We start from the raw sequence: 21377 nt of genomic DNA, 5'->3' as shown, positions 1-21377 counted from the left end.
TTAATCACACCTTTCTGGATTCCCTACATAATGAAAGGAAGACTTGCCCTGGAGTGAGTGCAATGAAGGTTCACTTGTTCTTCATGAACTGATTCCTGGGATAAGAGAAGTAAATATATGGTTAAGAGATTGGTGTGGGAAAGAGCATGGAGCACTGGCATCGATATTGGAAGAGGAGGGATCGTGGGACAGTTTCCACCTTAACCAAGTTGGGATTAGTGTTCTAGTGAAAAGAGTAAATAGGATGGTCAACAGGACATTAAACTAGGAAGACAGGAAGCAAAGAGAAGGGTAAAACTCCAAGAAGTATAAGCAGCAGGTAGATGGGGGTAGATTCAACTGCATGAAAAAAAATTGAAAAGAAAGGAGAACTCAGGAGAGGTTATTAAAGACTCTAGTACACAAAACAGGACAAAGTGTTTGGAAAGGGTTAGGATTCAAACTTCAAACACACTGGATAAACGAATAACAATGAGAAGAGGCACGGTTAGTACAGGACTGAAGGTTTTGTGTCTATGCATGCAGTATATGGAGTAAGGTAAGTGAGTTTGTGGTGCAGATTGAAATTGGCAGATACAATATGGTGGGAAATATGGCTACAAAGGGATCAGGACTGGGAGCTAAATATCCAAGGATATACAGCCTACTGAAAAGACAGGCAGGTGTGCAGAGGGGTGGGGTTGCCTTGTTAATAAAAAATTAAACTAAACCAATAGCAATAGAAAAGTACAGTCAGATATATAGAATCTGTGTGGGTAGCGTTGAGGAACTGCAAAGGTAAAAAACCATAATGGGAGTTATGTGCAGGTCTCCAAACAATCGTCAGGATTTGGGGCATAAGATACTCCAGAAAAGGCATATAAGAATGGTAAAATTACAGTGATCGTGGGGTTTTCAATATGCAGGTGGACTGGGAATACCAGGTTGGTAGTGGATTGCAAGAAAAGGAATTGGTGGAATGTCTACGAGATGGCTTTTTGGAGCAGCTCGTGGTGGAGCCCACTAGGGAACAGGCAATACTGGATTTAGTGCTGTGCAATGAGGCAGACTTGACAAGGGAGCTTAAGGTGAATTGACCCTTAGGAGGTAGTGACTATAATATGGTAGAATTTACTCTGTAATTTGTGAAGGACAAGCCAGCCTCTGTCAACTGTCTGTGTGGAGTTTTCACATTCTCCCCATGTCTGCGCGGGTTTCCTTCGGGTGCTCCGGTTTCCTCCCACAATCCAAAGATGTGCAAGTTAGGTAAATTGGCCGTGCTAAATTGCCCATCGTATTCAGGGATGTTGTAGGTGAGGTGCACTAGTCAGGGGTAAATGTAAAGGGTAGGGAAATGGGTCTGGGTGGCTTATTCTTCAGAGGGTTGATGTGGATTTGTTCGGCCGAAGGGCCTGTTTCCACACTGTAGGGATTCTATGAGGGTGGAATCAGATGTAATGGTATTACAGTTGAAAAAAGACAACTACAGAGGCATGAGGGAAAAAGGGGACCAGAATTGACTGGGAGAGGAGCCTTGCGGGAAAGACAGTGGAACAATGGCAGACATTTCTGGGAGTAATCCGGAAGACACAGAAAAACCTCATCCTCAGGAAATGGAAGCATACTAAAGGGGAAGGTGAGGCAACCATGGCTGGCCAGAGAAGTCAGGGATAGCAAAAGAGAAGACATAAAATCTGATGAAGGGCAGTGGGAAGCCAGGGGATTGGGAAGATTACGAAGATCAGCAGAGGACAACAAAGAAAGAAATAAGGAGGGAGAAGATTAAATTTCAGGATAAGCTAGCTGGTAATATTAGGAAAGACTGCAAGAGTTCCTTTAGATATAGAAAGGGCAAAAAAGAGGCAAAAGTGGACATTATGCCACTGGAAAACAATGCTGGAGAAGTAAAATAGCTAACAAAGAAATGGCTGAGGAAGTGAATACGTACTTTGCATCAGTCTTTATGGTAGAAGACATGAGAAATATTCCAAAAATTCATGAGAGTCAGGGGGCAGAGATGAGTATGGTAGCCATCACCAAGGAGAAGGTGCTAGAAAAACTGAAAGGTCTGAAAATGAATAAATCAGCTGGACCAGATGGGCTACAGTTCTGAAAGAGATAGCTGAAGAGATAATGGACGCTTTAGTAGTGATCTTTCAGTTATTTTTTGGAGTGAGGGAGGGTCCCAGGGAATGGAAAACCATTAATGCAACCCCCTATTTAAGAAGGGAGTAACGCAAAAGATGGATAATTATTGGTCGATTAGCCTTACGTCAGTCATCGGTGATATTTTGGAGTCCATTGTGAAGGATGAGATTTCTAAATACTTGGAAGTGCATGGTAAAATAGGGCAAAGTCAGCATGGTTTCATCAAGGGGTGGGGTCATGCCTGACAAATCTACTAGAATTCTTTAAGGAGGTTACAAGCAGGTTAGACCAAGGAGAGCCAGTGGATGTTATCTATCTGGACTTCCAGAAGGCATCTGATAAGGTGCAGCACAGGAGATTGCTGAGATAGATAAGGACCAATGGTGTTAGAGGCAAGGTACTAGCATGGATAGAAGATTGGCTGTCTCACAGAAGGCAGAATGGGAATAAAAGGGTCTTTCTCAAGATGTGACTAGTGATGTTTCATAACGGTCAGTGTTGGGGCCACAACTTTTCACTTTATACAATAATGATCTGGATGAAAGAACCGAGGATATTCTGCCTAAGTTTGCAGATGATACAAAGATAGATGGAGGGGCAGAAAGTATTAAGGAGGCGGGAAGGCTGATGAAAGATTTAGACAGGTTAGGTGAGTGGGCAAAGAAGTGGCAGATGAAATACAATGTGGGAAAGTGTGAGGTCATGCACTTTGGTAGGACAAATAGAGGCATGGACTGTTTTCTAAATGGGGAGAAAATTCAGAAGTCTGAAGTGCAAAGGGACTTGGGAGTCCTAGTCTAGGTTTCTCTGAAAGTAATCTTGCAGGTTGAATCAGTAGTTAGGAAAGCAAATACAATGTTGTCATTCATCTCAAGAGACTAAGGATATAAAAGCAGGAATGTACTTCTGAGGTTTTATAAGGCTCTGGTCAAACCACGTTTAGAGTATTGTGAGCAATTTTGTAAATCATATCTCAGGAAGAATATATTGGCCCTTGAGAATGTCCAGAAAAGATTCAGAGAATGAAAGGCTTAACACGAGGAACATTTGAGGACTCTAACATTATACTTGATGGAGTTTAGAAGGATCAAGGGGGTTCCGATTGAAACTTATAGAATACTAAACGGCCTGGACAGAGTGGACATTGGGAGGATGTTTCCATCTGGTAGGAAAGATAAGCACACGAGGGGACAACCTTACAGTAAAGGGAAGACCCTTTAGAATGGAGATAAGGAGAATCCTCTTTAGTCAGAGAATGGTGGATGTTTGGAATTCAATGCCACAGAAGGCTGTGGAGGCAAGTCATTTATTTAAAACAGAGTATATTTAAAACAGAGGTAGATAAGTTCTTGATTGCCAAGGGGATCAAAGATTACGGTGACAAAGCGGGAAAAAGGGGTTGAAAAATGTATCGGCCATGATCGAATAGGCCAAATGGCCTAACTTCTGCTGCTATTTCTATGGTCTTATGGGATGAGGGTATTGTCTCATGAAGACAAACTGATTGGAATACAAGCCCAGCCCAAAGAGGTGATCAGATTGAGGCACACAAAATTCACAAGGGGTGTTTTACTGTACCCTAGGTCATTGTCCTAGGATTGGGGACCATTGGTCATCTTGGACTACAATGAGTATGAATTTCTTCACTCAAAGTTGTGAATCTTTCCAATTTTCTACCTCACTCAGCAGTGGATACATCAACATTGAACGTATTAAAGACTGAAAGCAATAGATTTTAGATTATCGAGGTAATTAAAGGATATTAAGGGATCATGTAGAAACGTAGACCTGCGGTAGGAGATCAGCCATGATCTTCTGAAATGGTGGAGCAGGTTTGAGGGGCTCAATGGTCTTCTTCTACTTCTATCTGATATGAAGCTGATTAATGTTCTTTGACCTTGAAAGTGGAATTCTACCTCTTTAGAAGCAGTTGGCCAATCAGAGGATGGCAGTTCCTGGATCCTAAAGATTGTTGGTCATGGATGAGTCTTCAAAGAATTAAACAGTGAGAAGGTTTTCTCACTGCTTCTCGTGAGATGGAGGTAATAGGGAGAGGTGAATGGTGGGTCAGAGTCATGAGTGGGTGACCAGTTTTTGAAGCTACCTCTGACCATTTCCACACTTGAAATAATTCAATTTCCTCTCCTGGTGACAGTCAAAAAGAAAGATGCTATGAAGCAGAACTGACAGCTTTCCATTTGTAATGGCAATATGATGATACTACGGCTTTAAGAGATATGTTTTGTCCTTTTTTTATGAAGAGAGGTTGAGAGAGAGGTACCAAGTGGTCTGCTCGCAGCCAACAAAATAAACAGATGTGCGGCCTTGGGGTCTTTTTTCCAAAGTTGGAACGATAGAAGCAGCATGGTCATTTAAGCGGGCATTGGACAAGCATATGGAGGTTATTGGGCTAGTGTAGGTTAGGTAGGCTTCGGTTGGCGCAACATCGAGGGCCGAAGGGCCTGTACTGCGCTGTATTTTTCTATGTTCTATGTTCTATGAAGGGCTGGGGTCAAACTCCCAGAGAACCAGGATTTTAGCTTAACTTTTAGTAGTTGTTGGGCTTTGAAAGCTGCTATGTATCTCTCCCTTCTACAACAAAATGTGTGAATTTTCTCTCTCTCTTTGAGTTTTGTCTTGATGTTCTTTCCTCCCAGATGCAAGAATGACATATCGGAAAATCTATTTTACTGAATTTGCTATTTTGGAACCATTGCTATTTAGTAGTTAAATAATCAAATATTCTGTTACGTTTTCCCAGACAGTTATGTTATTCCAATTCTTATTTCTTTTATTTGTATTTTAACAATGCTGTAAGAATAAATTGTTCTGTTTCAAGCCTGATAATTTGACCAATTGAATCGCATCTGGAACACAATGCCTTACACTTGCCTTTAAAAATAAGAAAAAAGTTGGGGTCTAGACTATTTTCTTAATCTATTTTGATGGGCTTTGTTCTGGTCTACAGCAAACTGGAGGCTCGTCCGGGATCAAAATTTCTAATTCCAGGTTGGGTTTAGGATTATTGCACTCAACAAAATGAGTGGAGAGTATTGGTTTTCTCTTATCGGGTAGTGAAGCAGATAGTGATGGTAATCAAAGAATGCAGCAGAATATAGAGAGATTGGAGAGTTGGTGGATGGAGTTTAATCCGGGCAAATGTGAGGTGACGCATTTTGGAAGAACCAATTCAAGAGCAAACTATACAGTAAATGGAAAAGCTCTGGGGAAAATTGATATACAGAGACATCTGGGTGATCAGATCTATTGTTCCTGGAAGGTGGCAACGTAGGTCAATTGAGTGGAGAGTGTGGTGCTGGAAAAGCACAGCAGGTCAGGCAGCATCTGAGGAGCAGGAGAACCGGCATTTTGGACATAAGCCCTTCATCAGCAAGCCCTCCTGATTAAGGGCTTATGCCTAAACGTCGATTCTCCTGCTCCTTGGATCCTACCTGACCTGCTATGCTTAGCCAGCATCACACTCTCGACTCTGATCTCCAGCAACTGCAGTCCTCACTTTCCCCAGGTTGATTGAGTGGTCAAGGAGGCATATGGCATGCTTTCATTCATTAGACAGGGTATTGAGTACAAGAGTTGGCAGGTCATGTTACAGTTGTATAAGACTTTGGTTCAACCATATTTGGAATACTGCATACAGTCTGGTTGCCACATTACCAAAAGGATGTGGATGCTTTGGAGAGGGTGCAGAGGAAGTTCACCAGGATGTTGCTTGGTATAGAGTGTGCTTGTTATGAAGAGAGTTGAGTAGCAAGGTTTGTGAAGGTTTGTAGCTCAGGTTGAGGTTTAGGGTGTAGGTTTGCTCGCTGAGCTGTAGGTTTGATATCCAGACGTTTCATTACCTGGCTAGGTAACATCATCAGTGGCGACCTCCAAGTGAAACAAACCTGTTGTCTCCTGCTTTCTATTTATATGTTTGTCCTGAATGGGGTTCTGGGGTTTGTGGTGATGTCATTTCCTGTTCATTTTCTGAGGGGTTGATAGATGGTATCTAGATCTATGTGTTTGTTTATGGTGTTGTGGTTGGAGTGCCAGGCCTCTAGGAATTCTCTGGCATGTCTTTGCTTAGCCTGTTCCAGGATAGATGTGTTGTCCCAGTCGAAATGGTGGTTTTTAAAAATTTGTGTGTAGGGCTACGAGGGAAAGAGGGTTGTGTCTTTTTGTGGCTAGCTGGTGTTCATGTACCCTGGTGGCTAATTTTCTTCCTGTTTGTCCTACGTAGTGTTTGTGGCAGTCCTTGCATGGAATTTTGTAGATGACGTTGGTTTTGTCCAAAAAAAACCCACCATTTCGACTGGGACAACACATCTATCCTGGGATAGGCTAAGCAAAGGCATGCCAGAGAATTCCTAGAGGCCTGGCACTCCAATCACAACACCATAAACAAACACATAGATCTTACACCCTAGAGATTGAGTAGATTAGGATTATTTTCATTATAAAGATGAAGGTTGAGGGGGGACCTGATTGAAGTCTACAAAATCATGACAGGTATAGACAGGGTGGATAGCAAGAAGCATTTTCCCAGAGTGCGGGCTCAATTACTAGGGGTCATATGAGAGGGGAAAAGTTTAAGGGAGATATGCATGGAAAGTTCTTTAGGCAGAGGGTGATGGGTGCCTGGAACATATTGCCTGTGGATGTGGTAGAGGTGGGCACAATAGCACATTTAAGATGTACCCTGACAGATACATGGATGGGCAGGGAGCAAAAGGATACAGATCCTTAGAAAATAGGCAATAGGTTGAGGTAGAGGATCTGGCAGGCTTGGAGGCCAAAGGGCCTGTTCCTGTGCTGTAATTGTCTTTGCTCTTTGTTCTTGGGTGTTTACTTGGTTGGTAAATAGAGTGCACCTTGTGTAATAATGGCTCTGTCAGTCACTAAGAGTTTCCTGCGGTGGAAGAAGTCACTTCAGGAGTTTTACAGAAAGCAAGCAAGGAAAAGCTTTTGGAATTGGCAGACAAGTTGGAGTTGAGGTTGCCTTTGTCTGTGCGAAAAAGGGGAGGAAATTGCAGCAATAGCTCAACATTTACGATTGCCAGAAATGCCAGCGGAACCTTTGAAAATGGTTTAAAATTTAAATTGTAAATCAAAAGAGCTTGCACACGTAAAGGAAATGAAACAGTTTGGACTATAATTGAGAGCAGAAGAAGTGGAGAAAGAGAGGGTTTTTGAACATTGGAGGTTGGAACTGAAAACACAAAGTCGACTTAAAATGGCAGAGGTAGAGGTGAAAAGTAGGAGTACTAATGACAGCAATCCCTTCGTAGCTAAAGGCCTGGTGGTGTTCTATTTATATATGTTCAAATGTTGCCTAAGCTTGACAAGAACAATGTAGAAACCTTTACATTAATTTAGCCACTTTCTGAAATGAAATGGAATGGCCAGTGACCATGTAGGTATTGTTGATTCATAAAGAATTGGTAGGTTGAGCTATTTGCCTCAATATCAGAGGAGATATCCAGGGTGTATGATGTGGTGAAAAATGCCATCTTAAATGGGCCTCACAGCGCCAGAGACCCGGGTTCATTTCCCGCCTCAGGCGACTGACTGTGTGGAGTTTGCACATTCTCCCCGTGTCTGCATGGGTTTCCTCCGGGTGCTCCGGTTTCCTCCCACAGTTCAAAGATGTGCAGGTCAGGTGAATTGGCCATGCTAAATTGCCCGTAGTGTTAGGTAAGGGGTAGATGTAGGGGTATGGGTGGGTTGCGCTTCGGCGGGGCGGTGTGGACTTGTTGGGCCGAAGGGCCTGTTTCCACACTGTAAGTAATCTAATCTAATCTAAAGAAAATGCATGAGTGAGTGCCAGAAGCCTACAAACAACATTTTAAGAATCTAAGGAGGGAATCTAGTCAAATTTACATTGAGTTTGAAAGGATCAAACAAAATAATTTTGATAGGTTGATAAGGGCATTGAAAATGGATCCGACATATGATGCTCAATGAGACAATTATTTTGGAGAAGTTCAGAAGTTCACTTCCTGACGTTGTGATAATTCATGTGGAAGAGCAGAGAGTTAAGACTGCAAGATTAGCAGCGAAAATGGCAGAGGATTATGAGTTGGTTCATAAATCAATGTTTGGCTTCCGATATCAATTTCAATCTGTCAGAGATAGAAGTTGGAGAAAAGAGGGTTTCAATGAAGATAGTAAACATTGGTGTTTTCACTGTGATAAAGTAAACCGCATGAAGTCTCAGTGTTGATAGTCTAGAAAAAGCACTGGGAAGATAGGATGAGCCAATGAGTTTTGTTGTAATGGTAACATGGAAGCTAAAAAGCTGCACCAGAATGTATAACCTGATCAGGGGTTGGTTAAGAAGAAAGTGCCAGATCTCTTTAAAGAAGTTACCTGAGTGGTTCATGTGGACCAAGAGGAATAGGAAAAGAAATTAAAATTTTAAGAGATACAGGAGCAAGTCAATCTTTGATGAGAGATAAGGAGATATGCAATTTGAGGAGTATTGCCAGAAAATGTGGTAATATGTGGAATTCATGGTGAATGAGAATTGGTGAAGTGGTAATAGGAATAATAGAGAAATTGTCAGTTCCAGAAATACAGTACCTTGGTAATGATACAGCTGGATCACAAGTGGGAATGATGTCTACTCTGGTTGAAGAGCTAATGGAAAATCCAACAACTGAGGTGTTATAGGTAGTATAACTTGGGATTTTACCTGCATGGTAGCAAGGTCACAACATCATAGGTTAAAGCAGGAGAAGAAATCAAGGAGTAAAGATAAGGAAGTTTAAATTCAATTACCAGAAACTATGTTTGATCAAATGGTTGAGAAAAAAAATACAGCAACAGGTGGAGGACAAAGTGGATATTTTTAGTTCAGAGCAGCTAGCTGAATTATAACAGAAAGATGAAAAACTAAAGGAGTTATATCAAACAGCATACACAGAAAAAGAATCTGAATGTACCCCAGAACGCTACTACCTTAAAAATGAATTCTTGATGAGAAAATGGAGACCATCACGTACACGGGCAGATGAAAAATATGCAGAGGTTCATTAGAGGTACTATCAGTGAGTTATAAAAAGGTGTTGCAGGTAGCATATAAGGTACCAATAGGAGATCATTTAGGAGAAAGAAAACTCAGGCCAAAATGCAAAATGTATTTTTATTGGCCTGAACTATATAGAGATGTGGTTGAATTTTGCTGGACTTGTCATACAAAGTATGAAAACCTCAGGCAATTGTCTACGCTAGCTTCTTAAAATATTTTGCAGGGATTTAGTCTGGTCCATAACAGTGGCTATGAATACGATATTTTTACCACTGTTGAGGAGTCTGTTACAAAGTACATACCACTCTTAAGTATTTCCTATGAACAGAAAAACACACTGCAGAAATTTTGAAAAACTTGTGCTTTGAATCCCAAGTTTATGAACAGTACATGCTCAGTAATAGAGCTCAAATTTAAAAAGAGCCCATCGATAGATATGTGACTGTATTAGCATTGCTCACATATCCTATGAATTCAGGCACCTGAAAGATGATCCTATCAAAGCTACAATTCGGAATGAGAGATCCTACTATGACAGTGCAACTGTTAAGAGAGAGGTATCTAACTCTCAAAGAAGATATAAATAATCTGCAGAGGCTCTGTGCTTGTAAATCAATAGATACAGCATATACGTAGGAGGACAAAGGAGTTTGTCCACAATGTGGAGCCCAGATCTGTACAGACCTTGATAAGCAGCTCAGACCTATCCATAATGCTGAAAAGTGTCTACACCTTAAATGCAACAATGCAGAGAAAAGTAACAATGATTCACAGAAAGACCAACAAAAAAAAGCAAGGTCCATAGACAAATTACAAATACTGTGGTCATCATAGAAGACAAATGAAAACACATCAGACATCAAAAAACAGTGGTTTAACTGCAAGAAGCAAAACTACTTTACACACAAGTGTTTAGCTAGGAAGCAGACCAACAAACATATAAAGGTAATAGCCACAAAGGTGTCAAGACAATGATTTGGGTAAATCAATTTTGGCACCAGAGAGATTATTGGAGGAGTAAAATGAAAACAATTATAATGAAAATAGCAGCGTGAGATAATCAAATTAATACAAAGTGCCAGACAGACACTAGTGCTTCCTGAAACATTATGAACTTTAAAGAACTATGTGAAGTTACAACAGATGACAATCGAAGAGTGAAACCTTTGAAGATAAAATTGAGGCTCTGTGATGGAATGGTGCTTGTTCTGAGAGGATAAATTAATCAGAGAGCCCAATGCTATGACAAGATATGCAATCCAGAAATCCATATTGCTATTACTCGTCTGAGCAGAAGCAAGTTGAAAGCTAAATCCTCCAGAAGAGATTGACAGTGTTTTATATGCCAGATTGACTGGCATGTCATTCTGTCTGTCTCTGACAAACAGACTATGCAAGTCAGAGAGGATCTGACTGCAGGAACAATGGAATCTTGAAGCTGAAGTCACAAAATGACTTGATTGCCTTGTCAGACACAGAAAATGCAACTGAATAAAAGATGTGTTTAAGGCAACAGCATAGATCAGTAGAGTCAGCTGAGAAGATTTTGAAACTGAATCATTATTCCAACCAGCAGATATTGGAGAGAAAGCCAACAACCTGGATGAGTGACATCACAAGACCCAGTCATATTAAAGATCATTTGTGCCACATATGTAGCGACTGATAAAAACACAGTAACTACAGAAGTGAACACTTTTGCAGAGGTGGAATGGAGTAATGAAAAGGAAAATAATTGTTTGCAAAATGGTTAGTTTACAGTATAAAATGATTGTGCAAACTAAAATTAATTTGTGTGTATTAACAAGAGAAATTACATTAAAGTGTTTCCTGGCTTGTCACAGTCATGTGACCTCTGCCATGAGATACTCACGACAGGCAGTCATCTTACCATAATTCAATCTGAACAAACTAAATGAGGTGAGACAGGATCAGTTAAGAATGTATTCACTGGAATTTGGAAGAATGAGATGGGGAGGCTCTCTCAAAAACCTATAAAATTCTAAAAGGACCAGACAGGGTAAATGCGGAAAAGATTTTCCCGATGACTGGGGAGTCCAGAACAAGGGAACACAGTCCAAGGAAATGAGATAGTCCATTTAGGACTGAGATGAGGAAATATTTCCTCACTCAGAGTGTTGGGCCTGTGGAATTCTCTGAGACAGAAACTGTTTGAAGCCAAAGCACAGAATATTTTCAAGAAGAAGTTAGATATAGTTCTTAGGGCAAAAGGGATCAAAGAGTATAGTGAGAAAATGGGAACAGGATACTGAAATGGATGGTCAGACATGATCATAATGAATGGCAAAACAGGCCCACGGGCATCAAAGGTTATGGTGAGAAAGCGGGAAAATAAGGTCAAAAGACTATCAGCCATGATTGAATAGTGGAACAAAGTCGATGGGTCAAATGGCCTAATTTCTGCTCCTATGTCTTTTGGCTGATTGGCCTGCTCCTGTTTTCCATGTTTCCATATTTCTAGACTTGTCCTGTCAACTCAGAACATAAGCCTCCTCCACAGTACTTTATGTGGAAGTACAGACCCTCCATCCCTGGGCTCCTTCCCAAGTTACTCACTTTGCAAAATACTGACTGCCCCAGGTCCTCACACACTGCAATAAACTTGCCATCAACCCTCCAGATGTTTTAGTCACAAATTCAGCCAATTAATGAGGCCAGGTGGTTAAAGTTGACCAGACGACCTGCCAGCCTGAAGGATGTTATTCTCCATTGGAAACACAAGACAGTTCTTCCTCAGACTGACTTGATATGAGATTATTTATAAGATCATAGTCTGAAGTATGAATGTTACATAATGTGTGATGGTAGTCGAAGTATTTTAAATTAGAAGAAAGGTTTCCTGAATCAACTTTCTGACCTTGTGTTTCTGATTGTGCTCTTATAGTTTCTGGGTCTGTCTTGTTCTGCTCTACATGCATTTCATTCAATAAATGAAGGAACTGATTATTATACCATAGATTTTGAAGGCGTAAATGGCTTTCAGCTCTCTGGGAGCCATTTCACTAAGCACCGAGAACATGTCCACAAAGTCATTAAAGCTCAGATTCCCAGCACCATCCTCCGAAAAGGTCTTCACTATTTGCTCCTTGAATGGATTCTCCTGTGAAAACAAACATCTTGGGTTTTTAAACAACAAATAACATTTTGCATTTGTCTCCCCCCACTTATTCCTATTGGATTTATTCTGAAAGGGTTAAGCTTCAGGTTCCATTCTGCTACTGGCCTCACAGTAATCCTTCACAAGTATTAATTTCCCATTCTCACCCTTCACAGTTTCCATTCACAAAGGGTTAACTCCTCATTACAGACCCACAGCAATGCCTTAATAACTGTTTTTCAGCGGCAGCAGCAACTTGAAGGGTAGATGCTTAGACCAGGGGCCTGCCAGGAGCGGTGAGTCACTGATTTGAGATTTCATATTTGAAGTCAGAGAGCAGAGATTTCTGGGAAAGGATTAACTTATTATTTTTATTTCCGTCCAGCTATATAAGACAGTGTTAGGGAACTGGAACAGGAACTGGATGAACTTTGGATCATTCGGGAGGCAGAGGCTGTGATAGATAAGAGTTACAGGGAAGTAGTTACTTCAAGGGGTAAAAGAGGGGGAGGTGTGGCATTGCTTGTCAAAGATAGTATTACAGCGGTGGAAAGGACGATGGATGAAGACTCGCCATCTGAGGTAGTTTGGGCTGAGGTTAGGAATAGGAAAGGTGAGGTCACCCTGTTAGGAGTTTTCTACAGGCCTCCAAATAGTCCTAGAAACGTAGAAGAAAGGATTGCGAGGATGATTCAGGAGAAGAGTGAAAGTAATATGGTGGTTGTTATGGGGGACTTTAACTTTCCTGATATTGACTGGGAAAGCTATAGCTCAAGTTCGTTAGATGGGTCGGTGTTTGTCCAATGTGTGCAGGAGGGTTTCCTGACACAATATGTAGATAGGCCAACAAGAGGTGAGGCCATACTGGATTTGGTTCTGGGTAACGAACCAAGCCAGGTGTTAGAATTAGAGGTAGGTGAGCACTTTGGGGACAGTGACCACAATTCGGTGACTTTTACTTTAGTGATGGAGAGGGATAAGTGTGCACTGCAGAGTAAGCTGGGGGCAGGGAAATTATGATGCGGTGAGGCATGACTTAGGATGCGTAGCTTGGAAAAGTAGGATTCAAGGCAAGGGCGTAATTGATATGTGGAGCTTGTTCAAGGAGCAACTATTGAGTGTCCTTGATAAGTATGTACCTGTCAGGCAGGGAGGAAAGGGTCGTGTGAGGGAGCCGTGGTTTAATAAGGAATTGGAATCCCTTGTTAAATGGAAGAGGGCGGCCTATAAAAAACTCCAATCAGTGTGACCTCTCCCACCCAGAATGACTAGGGTAGGAATAGGTCCAGTCAAGGATAGTAGTGGGAAGTTGCATGTGGAGGCTGAAGAGATTGGGGAGACACTGAATGAATACTTTTCGTCAGTATTCACTCAGGAACAGGACATTGTTGCCGATGTGAATACTGAGTCACAATTAAGTAGAATGGATGGCTTTGAGGTATGTAGGGAAGAGGTGTTAGAAATTCTGGAAAGGGTGAAAATAGATAAGTCCCCTGGGCCTGATGGCATTTATCCTAGGATTCTCTGGGAAGCAAGGGAGGAGTTTGCAGAGCCATTGGCCTTGATTGTTATGTCCTCGTTGTCTACAGGAATAGTGCCGGAAGACTGGAGGCTAGCAAATGTGGTTCCCTTGTTCAAGAAGGGGAGTCGGGATAACCCTAATAACTATAGGCCGGTGAGTCTCACTTCTGTTGTGGGCAAAGTCTTAGAGAGAATTGTAAGGGATAGGATTTATGAACATCTGGATAGGAATAATGTGATCAAGGATAGTCAGCATGGTTTTGTGAAAGGCAGGTCGTGCCTCACAAACCTTATTGAATTTTTTGAGAAGGTAACTAAGGAGGCGGACGAGGGGAAAGCGGTAGGTGTGGTGTATATGGATTTTAGTAAGGCATTTGATAAGGTTCCCCATGGTAGGATACTGCAACAAATACGGAGGTATGGCATTGAGGGTGAGTTGGAGGTTTGGATTAGGAATTGGCTGGCTGGAACAAGACAGAGGGTAGTAGTTGATGGTTAAGGTTCATCTTGGAGTGCAGTTACTAGCGGTGTTCCGCAAGAATCTGTTTTGGGACCATTGCTGTTTGTCATTTTTATAAATGACCTGGAGGAGGGGCTAGAAGGTTGGGTGAGCAAGTTTGCGGATGATACAAAAGTCGGAGGAGTTGTTGACAGTGAGGAAGGATGTGGCAGGTTACAGCGGGATATAGATAAGCTGGAGAGCTGGGCAGAAAGGTGGGAAATGGAGTTCAATGTAGGTAAGTGTGAAGTGATTCACTTTGGTAAGAGTAACAAAAAGCTGGGGTACTGGGCTAATGGTCGGATACTTGGTAGTGTGGATGAGCAGAGGGATCTTGTTGTCCATATACACAGATCTCTGAAAGTTGCCACCCAGGTAAATAGTGTGGTGAAGAAGGCATATGGTGTACTGGCTTTTATTGGTAGAGGAATTGAGTTCCAGAGTCCTGAGGTCATGTTGCAGTTGTATAAGACTCTGGTGCGGCCACATCTGGAGTATTGTGTGCAGTTTTGGTCGCCATACTATAGGAAGGATGTGGAGGCACTGGAACGGGTGCAGAGGAGGTTTACCAGGATGTTGCCTGGTTTGGTAGGAAGATCGTATGAGGAAAGGCTGAGGCACTTCGGGTTGTTTTCATTGGAGAAAAGAAGGTTTAGGGGTGACTTGATAGATGTGTACAAGATGATTAGGGGTTGACCATGAGAACCTTTTTCCATGGATGGAGTCAGCTATTACGAGGGGGCATAGCTTTAAATTAAGGGGTGGTAAGTATAGGACAGATGTTAGGGGTAGGTTCTTTACTCAGCGAGTCGTGAGTTTATGGGATGCCCTGCCAGTAGCAGTGATGGACTCTCCCTCTTAATGGGCATTTAAGCGGGCGTTGGTTTGGCATATGGAGGATAGTGGGCTAGTGTAGGTTAGTTGGGCTTGTATCGGCGCAACATCGAGGCCAAAGGGCCTGTCCTGCGCTGTATTCTTCTATGTTCTATGTTCTATGTAATGTATGAAGAAAGCTAGGTGACTGTTCGAAGGGGAAAAAACAGCAAGTGGAGGGATCCCTGTGGTCATTCCACTGAAAAACATGTATAATATTTTGGATACTGTTGGGGGGGGACTTACCAGGAGTATGCAGTGGAGTCCAGGTCTCTGGCACAGAACCTGTCCCTGCTGCACAGAAGGGAAGGAGGGAAAGGAGGAGAGTGTTAGTCATTGGGAATTCAATAGTTAGAGGCTCAGATAGAAGGTTTGTTGGGAACGACTGAGACTCACGGTTAATGTATTGCCTCCCAGGTAACAGGGTCCGTGATGTTTCGCATCGTATCTTTGGGGTCCTGAAGGGAGAGGGTGACCAGCCTCAAGTCGTTGTCCATGTAGGTACCAACGACATAGGTGGAAAAAGGGATAGAGATGTAAGGCAGGATTTCAGGGAGCTAGGGTGGAAGTTGAGAGCTAGAACAAACAGAGTTGTTATCTCTGGTTTGTTACCCGTGCCATGTGATAGCGAGGCAAAGAGTAGGGACAGTTATCAGGGATGGTGCAGGAGGGAGGGTTTCAGGTACTTGGATAATTGGGGCTCATTTTGGGGAAGGTGGGACCTGTACAAACAGGACGGTCTTCATTTGAATTAGAGGGTAGTAATATCCTGGGTGGGAGAGGTCACACTGATTGGAGTTTTTTATAGGCCTCCGCAGAGTTCCAGGGAGGTGGAAGAGAGGATTGGCAAAATTATTCTGGGTAGGAGTGAAAGGAACAGGGTGGTCATTATGAAGGACTTTAACTTCCCCATCATTGACTGGAAATGCTATAACTCATATGGATCAGTTTCTGTCCAATGTGTACAGGAGGGTTTCATGACACAGTATGTCGAAGGGCCGACAAGAGGGGAGGCCACACTGGATCTGGTGCTTGGTAACAAACTAGGCCAGGTGTTTGATTTAGTTGTAGGTGATCACTTTGGAGAGAATGACCATAATTCAGTTACATTTTGTTTACAAACCCACTGACTCCCATAGCTACCTGGATTACACCTCTTCCCACCCTATCTCTTGCAAAAATGCCATCCCGTATTCCCAATTTCTCCGCCTCCGCCGTATCTGCTCCCAGGAGGACCAGTTCCACCATAGGACACACCAGATGGCCTCCTTCTTTAGAGACCGCAATTTCCCTTCCCACGTGGTTAAAGATGCCCTCCAACGCATCTCGTCCACATCCCACACCTCCGCCCTCAGACCCCACCCCTCCAACCGTAACAAGGACAGAACGCCCCTGGTGCTCACCTTCCACCCTACAAACCTTCGCATCAACCAAATCATCCACCGACATTTCCGCCACCTCCAAAAAGACCCCACCACCAGGGATATATATCCCTCCCCACCCCTTTCCGCCTTCCGCAAAGACCATTCCCTCCGTGACGACCTGGTCAGGTCCACACCCCCCTACGACCCACCCTCCAATCCTGGCACTTTCCCCTGCCACCGCAGGAACTGTAAAACCTGTGCCCACACCTCCTCCCTCACCTCTATCCAAGGCCCTAAAGGAGCCTTCCACATCCATCAAAGTTTCACCTGCACATCCACCAATATCATTTATTGTATCCGTTGCTCCCGATGCGGTCTCCTCTACATTGGGGAGACTGGGCGCCTCCTAGCAGAGCGCTTTAGGGAACATCTCCGAGACACCCGCACCAATCAACCAAACCGCCCCGTGGCCCAACATTTCAACTCCCCCTCCCACTCTGCCGAGGACATGGAGGTCCTGGGCCTCCTTCACCGCCGCTCCCTCACCACCAGACGCCTGGAGGAAGAACGCCTCATCTTCCGCCTCGGAACACTTCAACCCCAGGGCATCAATGTGGACTTCAACAGCTTCCTCATTTCCCCTTCCCCCACCTCATCCTAGTTTCAAACTTCCAGCTCAGTTACAGTCTCCTTGACTTGTCCGACCTGCCAATTTCCTTTTCCACCTATCCACTCCACCCTCTCCTCCTTGACCTATCACCTTCATCTCCTCCCCCACTCACCCATTGTACTCTATGCTACTCTCTCCCCACCCCCACCCTCCTCTAGCTTATCTCTCCATGCTGCAGGCTCACTGCCTTTATTCCTGATGAAGGGCTTTTGCCCAAAACGTTGATTTCGCTGCTCGTTGGATGCTGCCTGAACTGCTGTGCTCTTCCAGCACCACTAATCCAGTACATAATTCAGTTATATTTAGTTTAGCGATGGAAAGGGATAAGTACATGCCACAGATCATGAGTTATCGATGGGGCAAGGGCAATTATAATGCCATTAGGCAAGATTTAGGATGCATAGAATGGGGTAGCAAACTGCAGGGGATGCAGACAATGGAAATGTGGAGCTAGTTTAAGGAACAGATATTGCGTGTCCTTGATAGGTATGTCCCTGTCAGGCAGGGAGGAAGTGATTAGGTAAGGAACCATGGTTTACTACAGAAATTGCATCTCTTGTTAAGCAGAAGAGCGAGGTTTATGTGTTGATGAGGCAAGATGGTTCAGATGAGGCAATGGAGAGTTACAGATTAGCTCGGAAGGATTTAAAGAGAGAGTTAAGAAGAGCAATGAGAGGACAGGAGCAATCTTTAGCAATTAGACTAAAGGAGAACCCTAAAGCTTTCTATAGGTATGTGAGGAATAAAAGGATGACTGGGGTAGGAATAGGGTAGGAATAGAAAGACAGAAGTAGGAAGTTGAGTGTGGACTCTGTGGAGATCGGAGAGGTAAACGAACATTTCTCACTCAGGAAAAGGAGAATATTGTAGAGGAGAAGAATGAGGTACGAGATATTAGACTAGAAGGGATCGAGGTTAGTTACGAACAAGTGTTATCAATTCTTGAAGGAGTGAAAGTAGACAAGTCCTCTGGGCCGGATGGGATTTATCGGAGAATTGTCTGGGAAGCTAGGAACGAGATAGCAGAGTCTTTGGCTTTGATATTTGAGTCGTCATTGTCTACATGGTTAGTACCAGAGGACTGGATGATTGCAAATGTTGTGCCCTTGTTCAAGAAGGGCAGCAGAGATGACCCATATAATTATAGACCATTGAGCCTTACTTCTGTCGTAGGAAAGGTTTTGGAAAGGATTATAAAAGATAAGATTTATAATCATCTAGCAAGCAACAATTTGATTTCAGATAGTTAACGTAGTTTCGTCAAGGGCAGGTCATGTCCCACAAACCTCATTGAGTTTTTGAGAAGGTGACCAAGCATGAAGGTAGGGAAGTTGGCATGGTATACGTGGACTTCAGTAAAGCCTTTGATAAGGTTCTACATGTTGGAAAAAAATGCAGAGGCATGGGATTGAGGGTGATTTAGCAGTTTGGATTAGAAACTGGCTTCCTGAAAGAAGGCAGCGAATGGTGGTTGATGGGAAATGTTCAGCCTGAGTCCAGTTACTAGTGGTGTGCCACAAGGATCTGTTTTGGGACCACTGCTGTTTGTCATTTTTATAAATGACTTAGACGTAGGCATAGGTAGGTGGATTAGTAAATTTGCAGACGACACAAAATTCGATGGAGTAGTCGACAGTTTGGAAGAATGTTACAGGTTGCAGGGGGGATTTGGATAAACTGCAGAATTGGGCTGGGAGGTGGCAAATGGAGTTCAACGCAACTAAATGTGAGGTGATTCACTTTGGGAAGAATAACAGGAAGGCAGAGTACTGGGTCAATGGAAAGATTCTTGGTAGGTTTCATTCATAGAGGAATTGAGTTCCGGAGCCACAATATCATGTTGCAACTATACAAAACGCTGGTGCGGCTGCACTTGGAATATTGTGTACAGTTCTGGTCGACATATTTCGGGAAGGACATGGAAGCATTGGAAAAGGTGCAGAGGAGGTTTACCAAGATGTTGCCTGGTCTGCAGGAAAGATCTTATGAGGAAACGCTGAGAGACTTGGGTCTGTTCTCATTGGAAAGAAGAAGGCTAAGAGGGGATTTGATAGAGACACACAAGATGATCAGAGGATTAGAAAGGGTAGACAGTGAAAGTCTTTTTCCTAGGATGATGACGTCAGCTTGTATGAGGAGGCATAACTACAAGTTGAGGCACGATAGATTTAAGACAGATGTCAGAGGCAGGTTCTTTATGCAGAGAGTGGTAAGGGTTTGGAATGCCCTACCTACTAATATAGTCAACTCAGCCACATTAGGGAGATTTAAACAATTCTTAGATAAGCACATGGATGATGATGATGGGATAGTGTAGGGGTACGAGCTGAGACTAGTTCACAGGTCGGCGCAACATTGAGGGCTGAAGGGCCTGTTCTGCACTGTATTGTTATATGTTCTAATTCTGTTTCGAAGTCTGGTGGGAAACATTCAGCATGTGAGATACACCTGAAATCCCAACATGTCTAGAAGCTCAATTTGTTTCAGATATTTTGTTTTATGAAAGCAGTAAAACTGAGAAATGTAAGTTCAAGGAGAAATACATTAAGTAAAAGGACACGACTCCTCCATTTGACTTCACAGCAAGTAACTAAAACAGAGTCTTCAATATGTCAGGCTGAATCTTGCAGATTTTTGAGTAAGCATCAGTTATATATGGTTTTTTTGGAGGGTACCTCGCTGAGAGACCAGGTGAGATTGCTCACTATATCTCACCAAAAGCATCACTGCACACCTGCCATCACATTCAATTCTATCCCCACCTTCTCACATGCTGTTCCTGGAACAACTTGCCATTCAGGTGATATCTGCCGAAAGACCAACATCCCTTGTGCCCACATCATCTTTGACAGGCCACTGTGCAGTCCGACAAGTGTTGGTAATCTGGTGTGGCTATTCATTAATGGCACAGCAGCCACAAAGCCACCCTGTCCACATCACATAGCCATGGCTGTCATTATCTCACACATACAACCCCCAGGTCACATAGTTTACCAGTCCTTACCTACAAACTATTGAAACAGCCTTTCTAAGTCTCTGCTACCCAGTCCCCAATGCTCACTGGGCATCTGTAGTATGAAGGGCTAGTAGTCCAGAAGGGGAACATCACTGACAGGCAAGCAATTGGACAATTCCAAATATGAGCTTTCATTTGCAGGAAATAAAAACATTTGTAGCTGTGGATCATGCCCACAATGCCAACCAAATGGTGGCATCATGACCAATGACTATGTAACATCCCATGATGGTTTACTGCACCCTGCTCTCATTAATTGGAACTAGTATCAAACAGATCCTGTCTGGCTTGTAGTGCCCAATGTAGCTGAGCTCTGTAATACACAAGGATAGCTTCCTCCTCCCCATGTCCTTATTGTCCTCTTCAGAACATTGGTCACTCAATTTCCAGCACATCATCTTAGATTATAGCCTGCCAGGCCAGCACACTTTGTCCAGACAATACGTGAGCGTCTCCCCACTGGACCTGTCCCAGCACTCCCCTCCCCCCAACTATGATATTCATTATTGAATTTATTTGGAAAGGTTAAGCTTCCAGTTCCACTGTCTGCCTCACCAGAACCGTGGCAAACATGGGAACTGTAGTAATTGTAACAAGCTTAACCAGGTAGACCTTACAGAATATGAGTTCACTGATTGAGGCTGTTAATCTCGTTTCCTGTAGTAACCTTGGATATATCTGTTCCGGTCCTATCTTGATACTTTCCAGAGTTTCCAGCATATCTATTTCCTTAATATCAATCTGTTCAAGCCTTTACACCTGGTCCACGGTTTTCTCACTATGAACAAGGTCCCTCTCTCTAGTGAATACTCCACGATCTCTTCAGACTCCAGGCACAAGTTCCTTCCACTATCACTGATTGGCCCTACCCTCTCTTTGAACATTCTCTTAATCCTCACGTATGTGTAAAATGCCCTTGGGTTTTCCCTAATCCTTCCCACCAAGGTTTTCTTGTGTCCCCTCCTAGGTCTCCTCAGTCCGTTTTTGAGTTCTTTCCTAGCTACCCTGTAATCCTCTAAAGCTGTGCCAGATCCTTGCTTCCTCAACCTTAAGTAAGGTTCTTCTTCCTTTTGACGAGAAGCTCCTCTGTTCTTGTCATCCAAGGTTCCTTCACCTTACCATTCCTTACCTGCCTCAGTGGGATAAAGTTATCCAACTT

At 43.1% G+C, this 21377-nt stretch overlaps 1 protein-coding gene across 5 annotated transcripts in view; it reads right to left on the bottom strand.

Annotated features, from left to right (window-relative positions):
• The window catches only part of cib2 (calcium and integrin binding family member 2), a 239377-nt gene that overhangs the window by 12338 nt on the left and 205662 nt on the right, over window positions 1–21377 (bottom strand). For all 5 annotated transcript variants that reach the window (XM_072553297.1, XM_072553294.1, XM_072553293.1 and 2 more), the window contains one exon: window positions 12131–12278. In XM_072553297.1, the coding sequence (XP_072409398.1) occupies window positions 12131–12278 (148 nt within the window). The remainder of the gene's footprint in view (window positions 1–12130; window positions 12279–21377) is intronic.

Source organism: Chiloscyllium punctatum, chromosome 33 (assembly GCF_047496795.1).
Source record: "Chiloscyllium punctatum isolate Juve2018m chromosome 33, sChiPun1.3, whole genome shotgun sequence".
Classification (NCBI taxonomy): domain Eukaryota; kingdom Metazoa; phylum Chordata; class Chondrichthyes; order Orectolobiformes; family Hemiscylliidae; genus Chiloscyllium; species Chiloscyllium punctatum.
The sequence above is the reverse complement of the archived record's forward strand: the minus strand, read 5'-3'. Positions and strand labels throughout refer to the sequence as shown.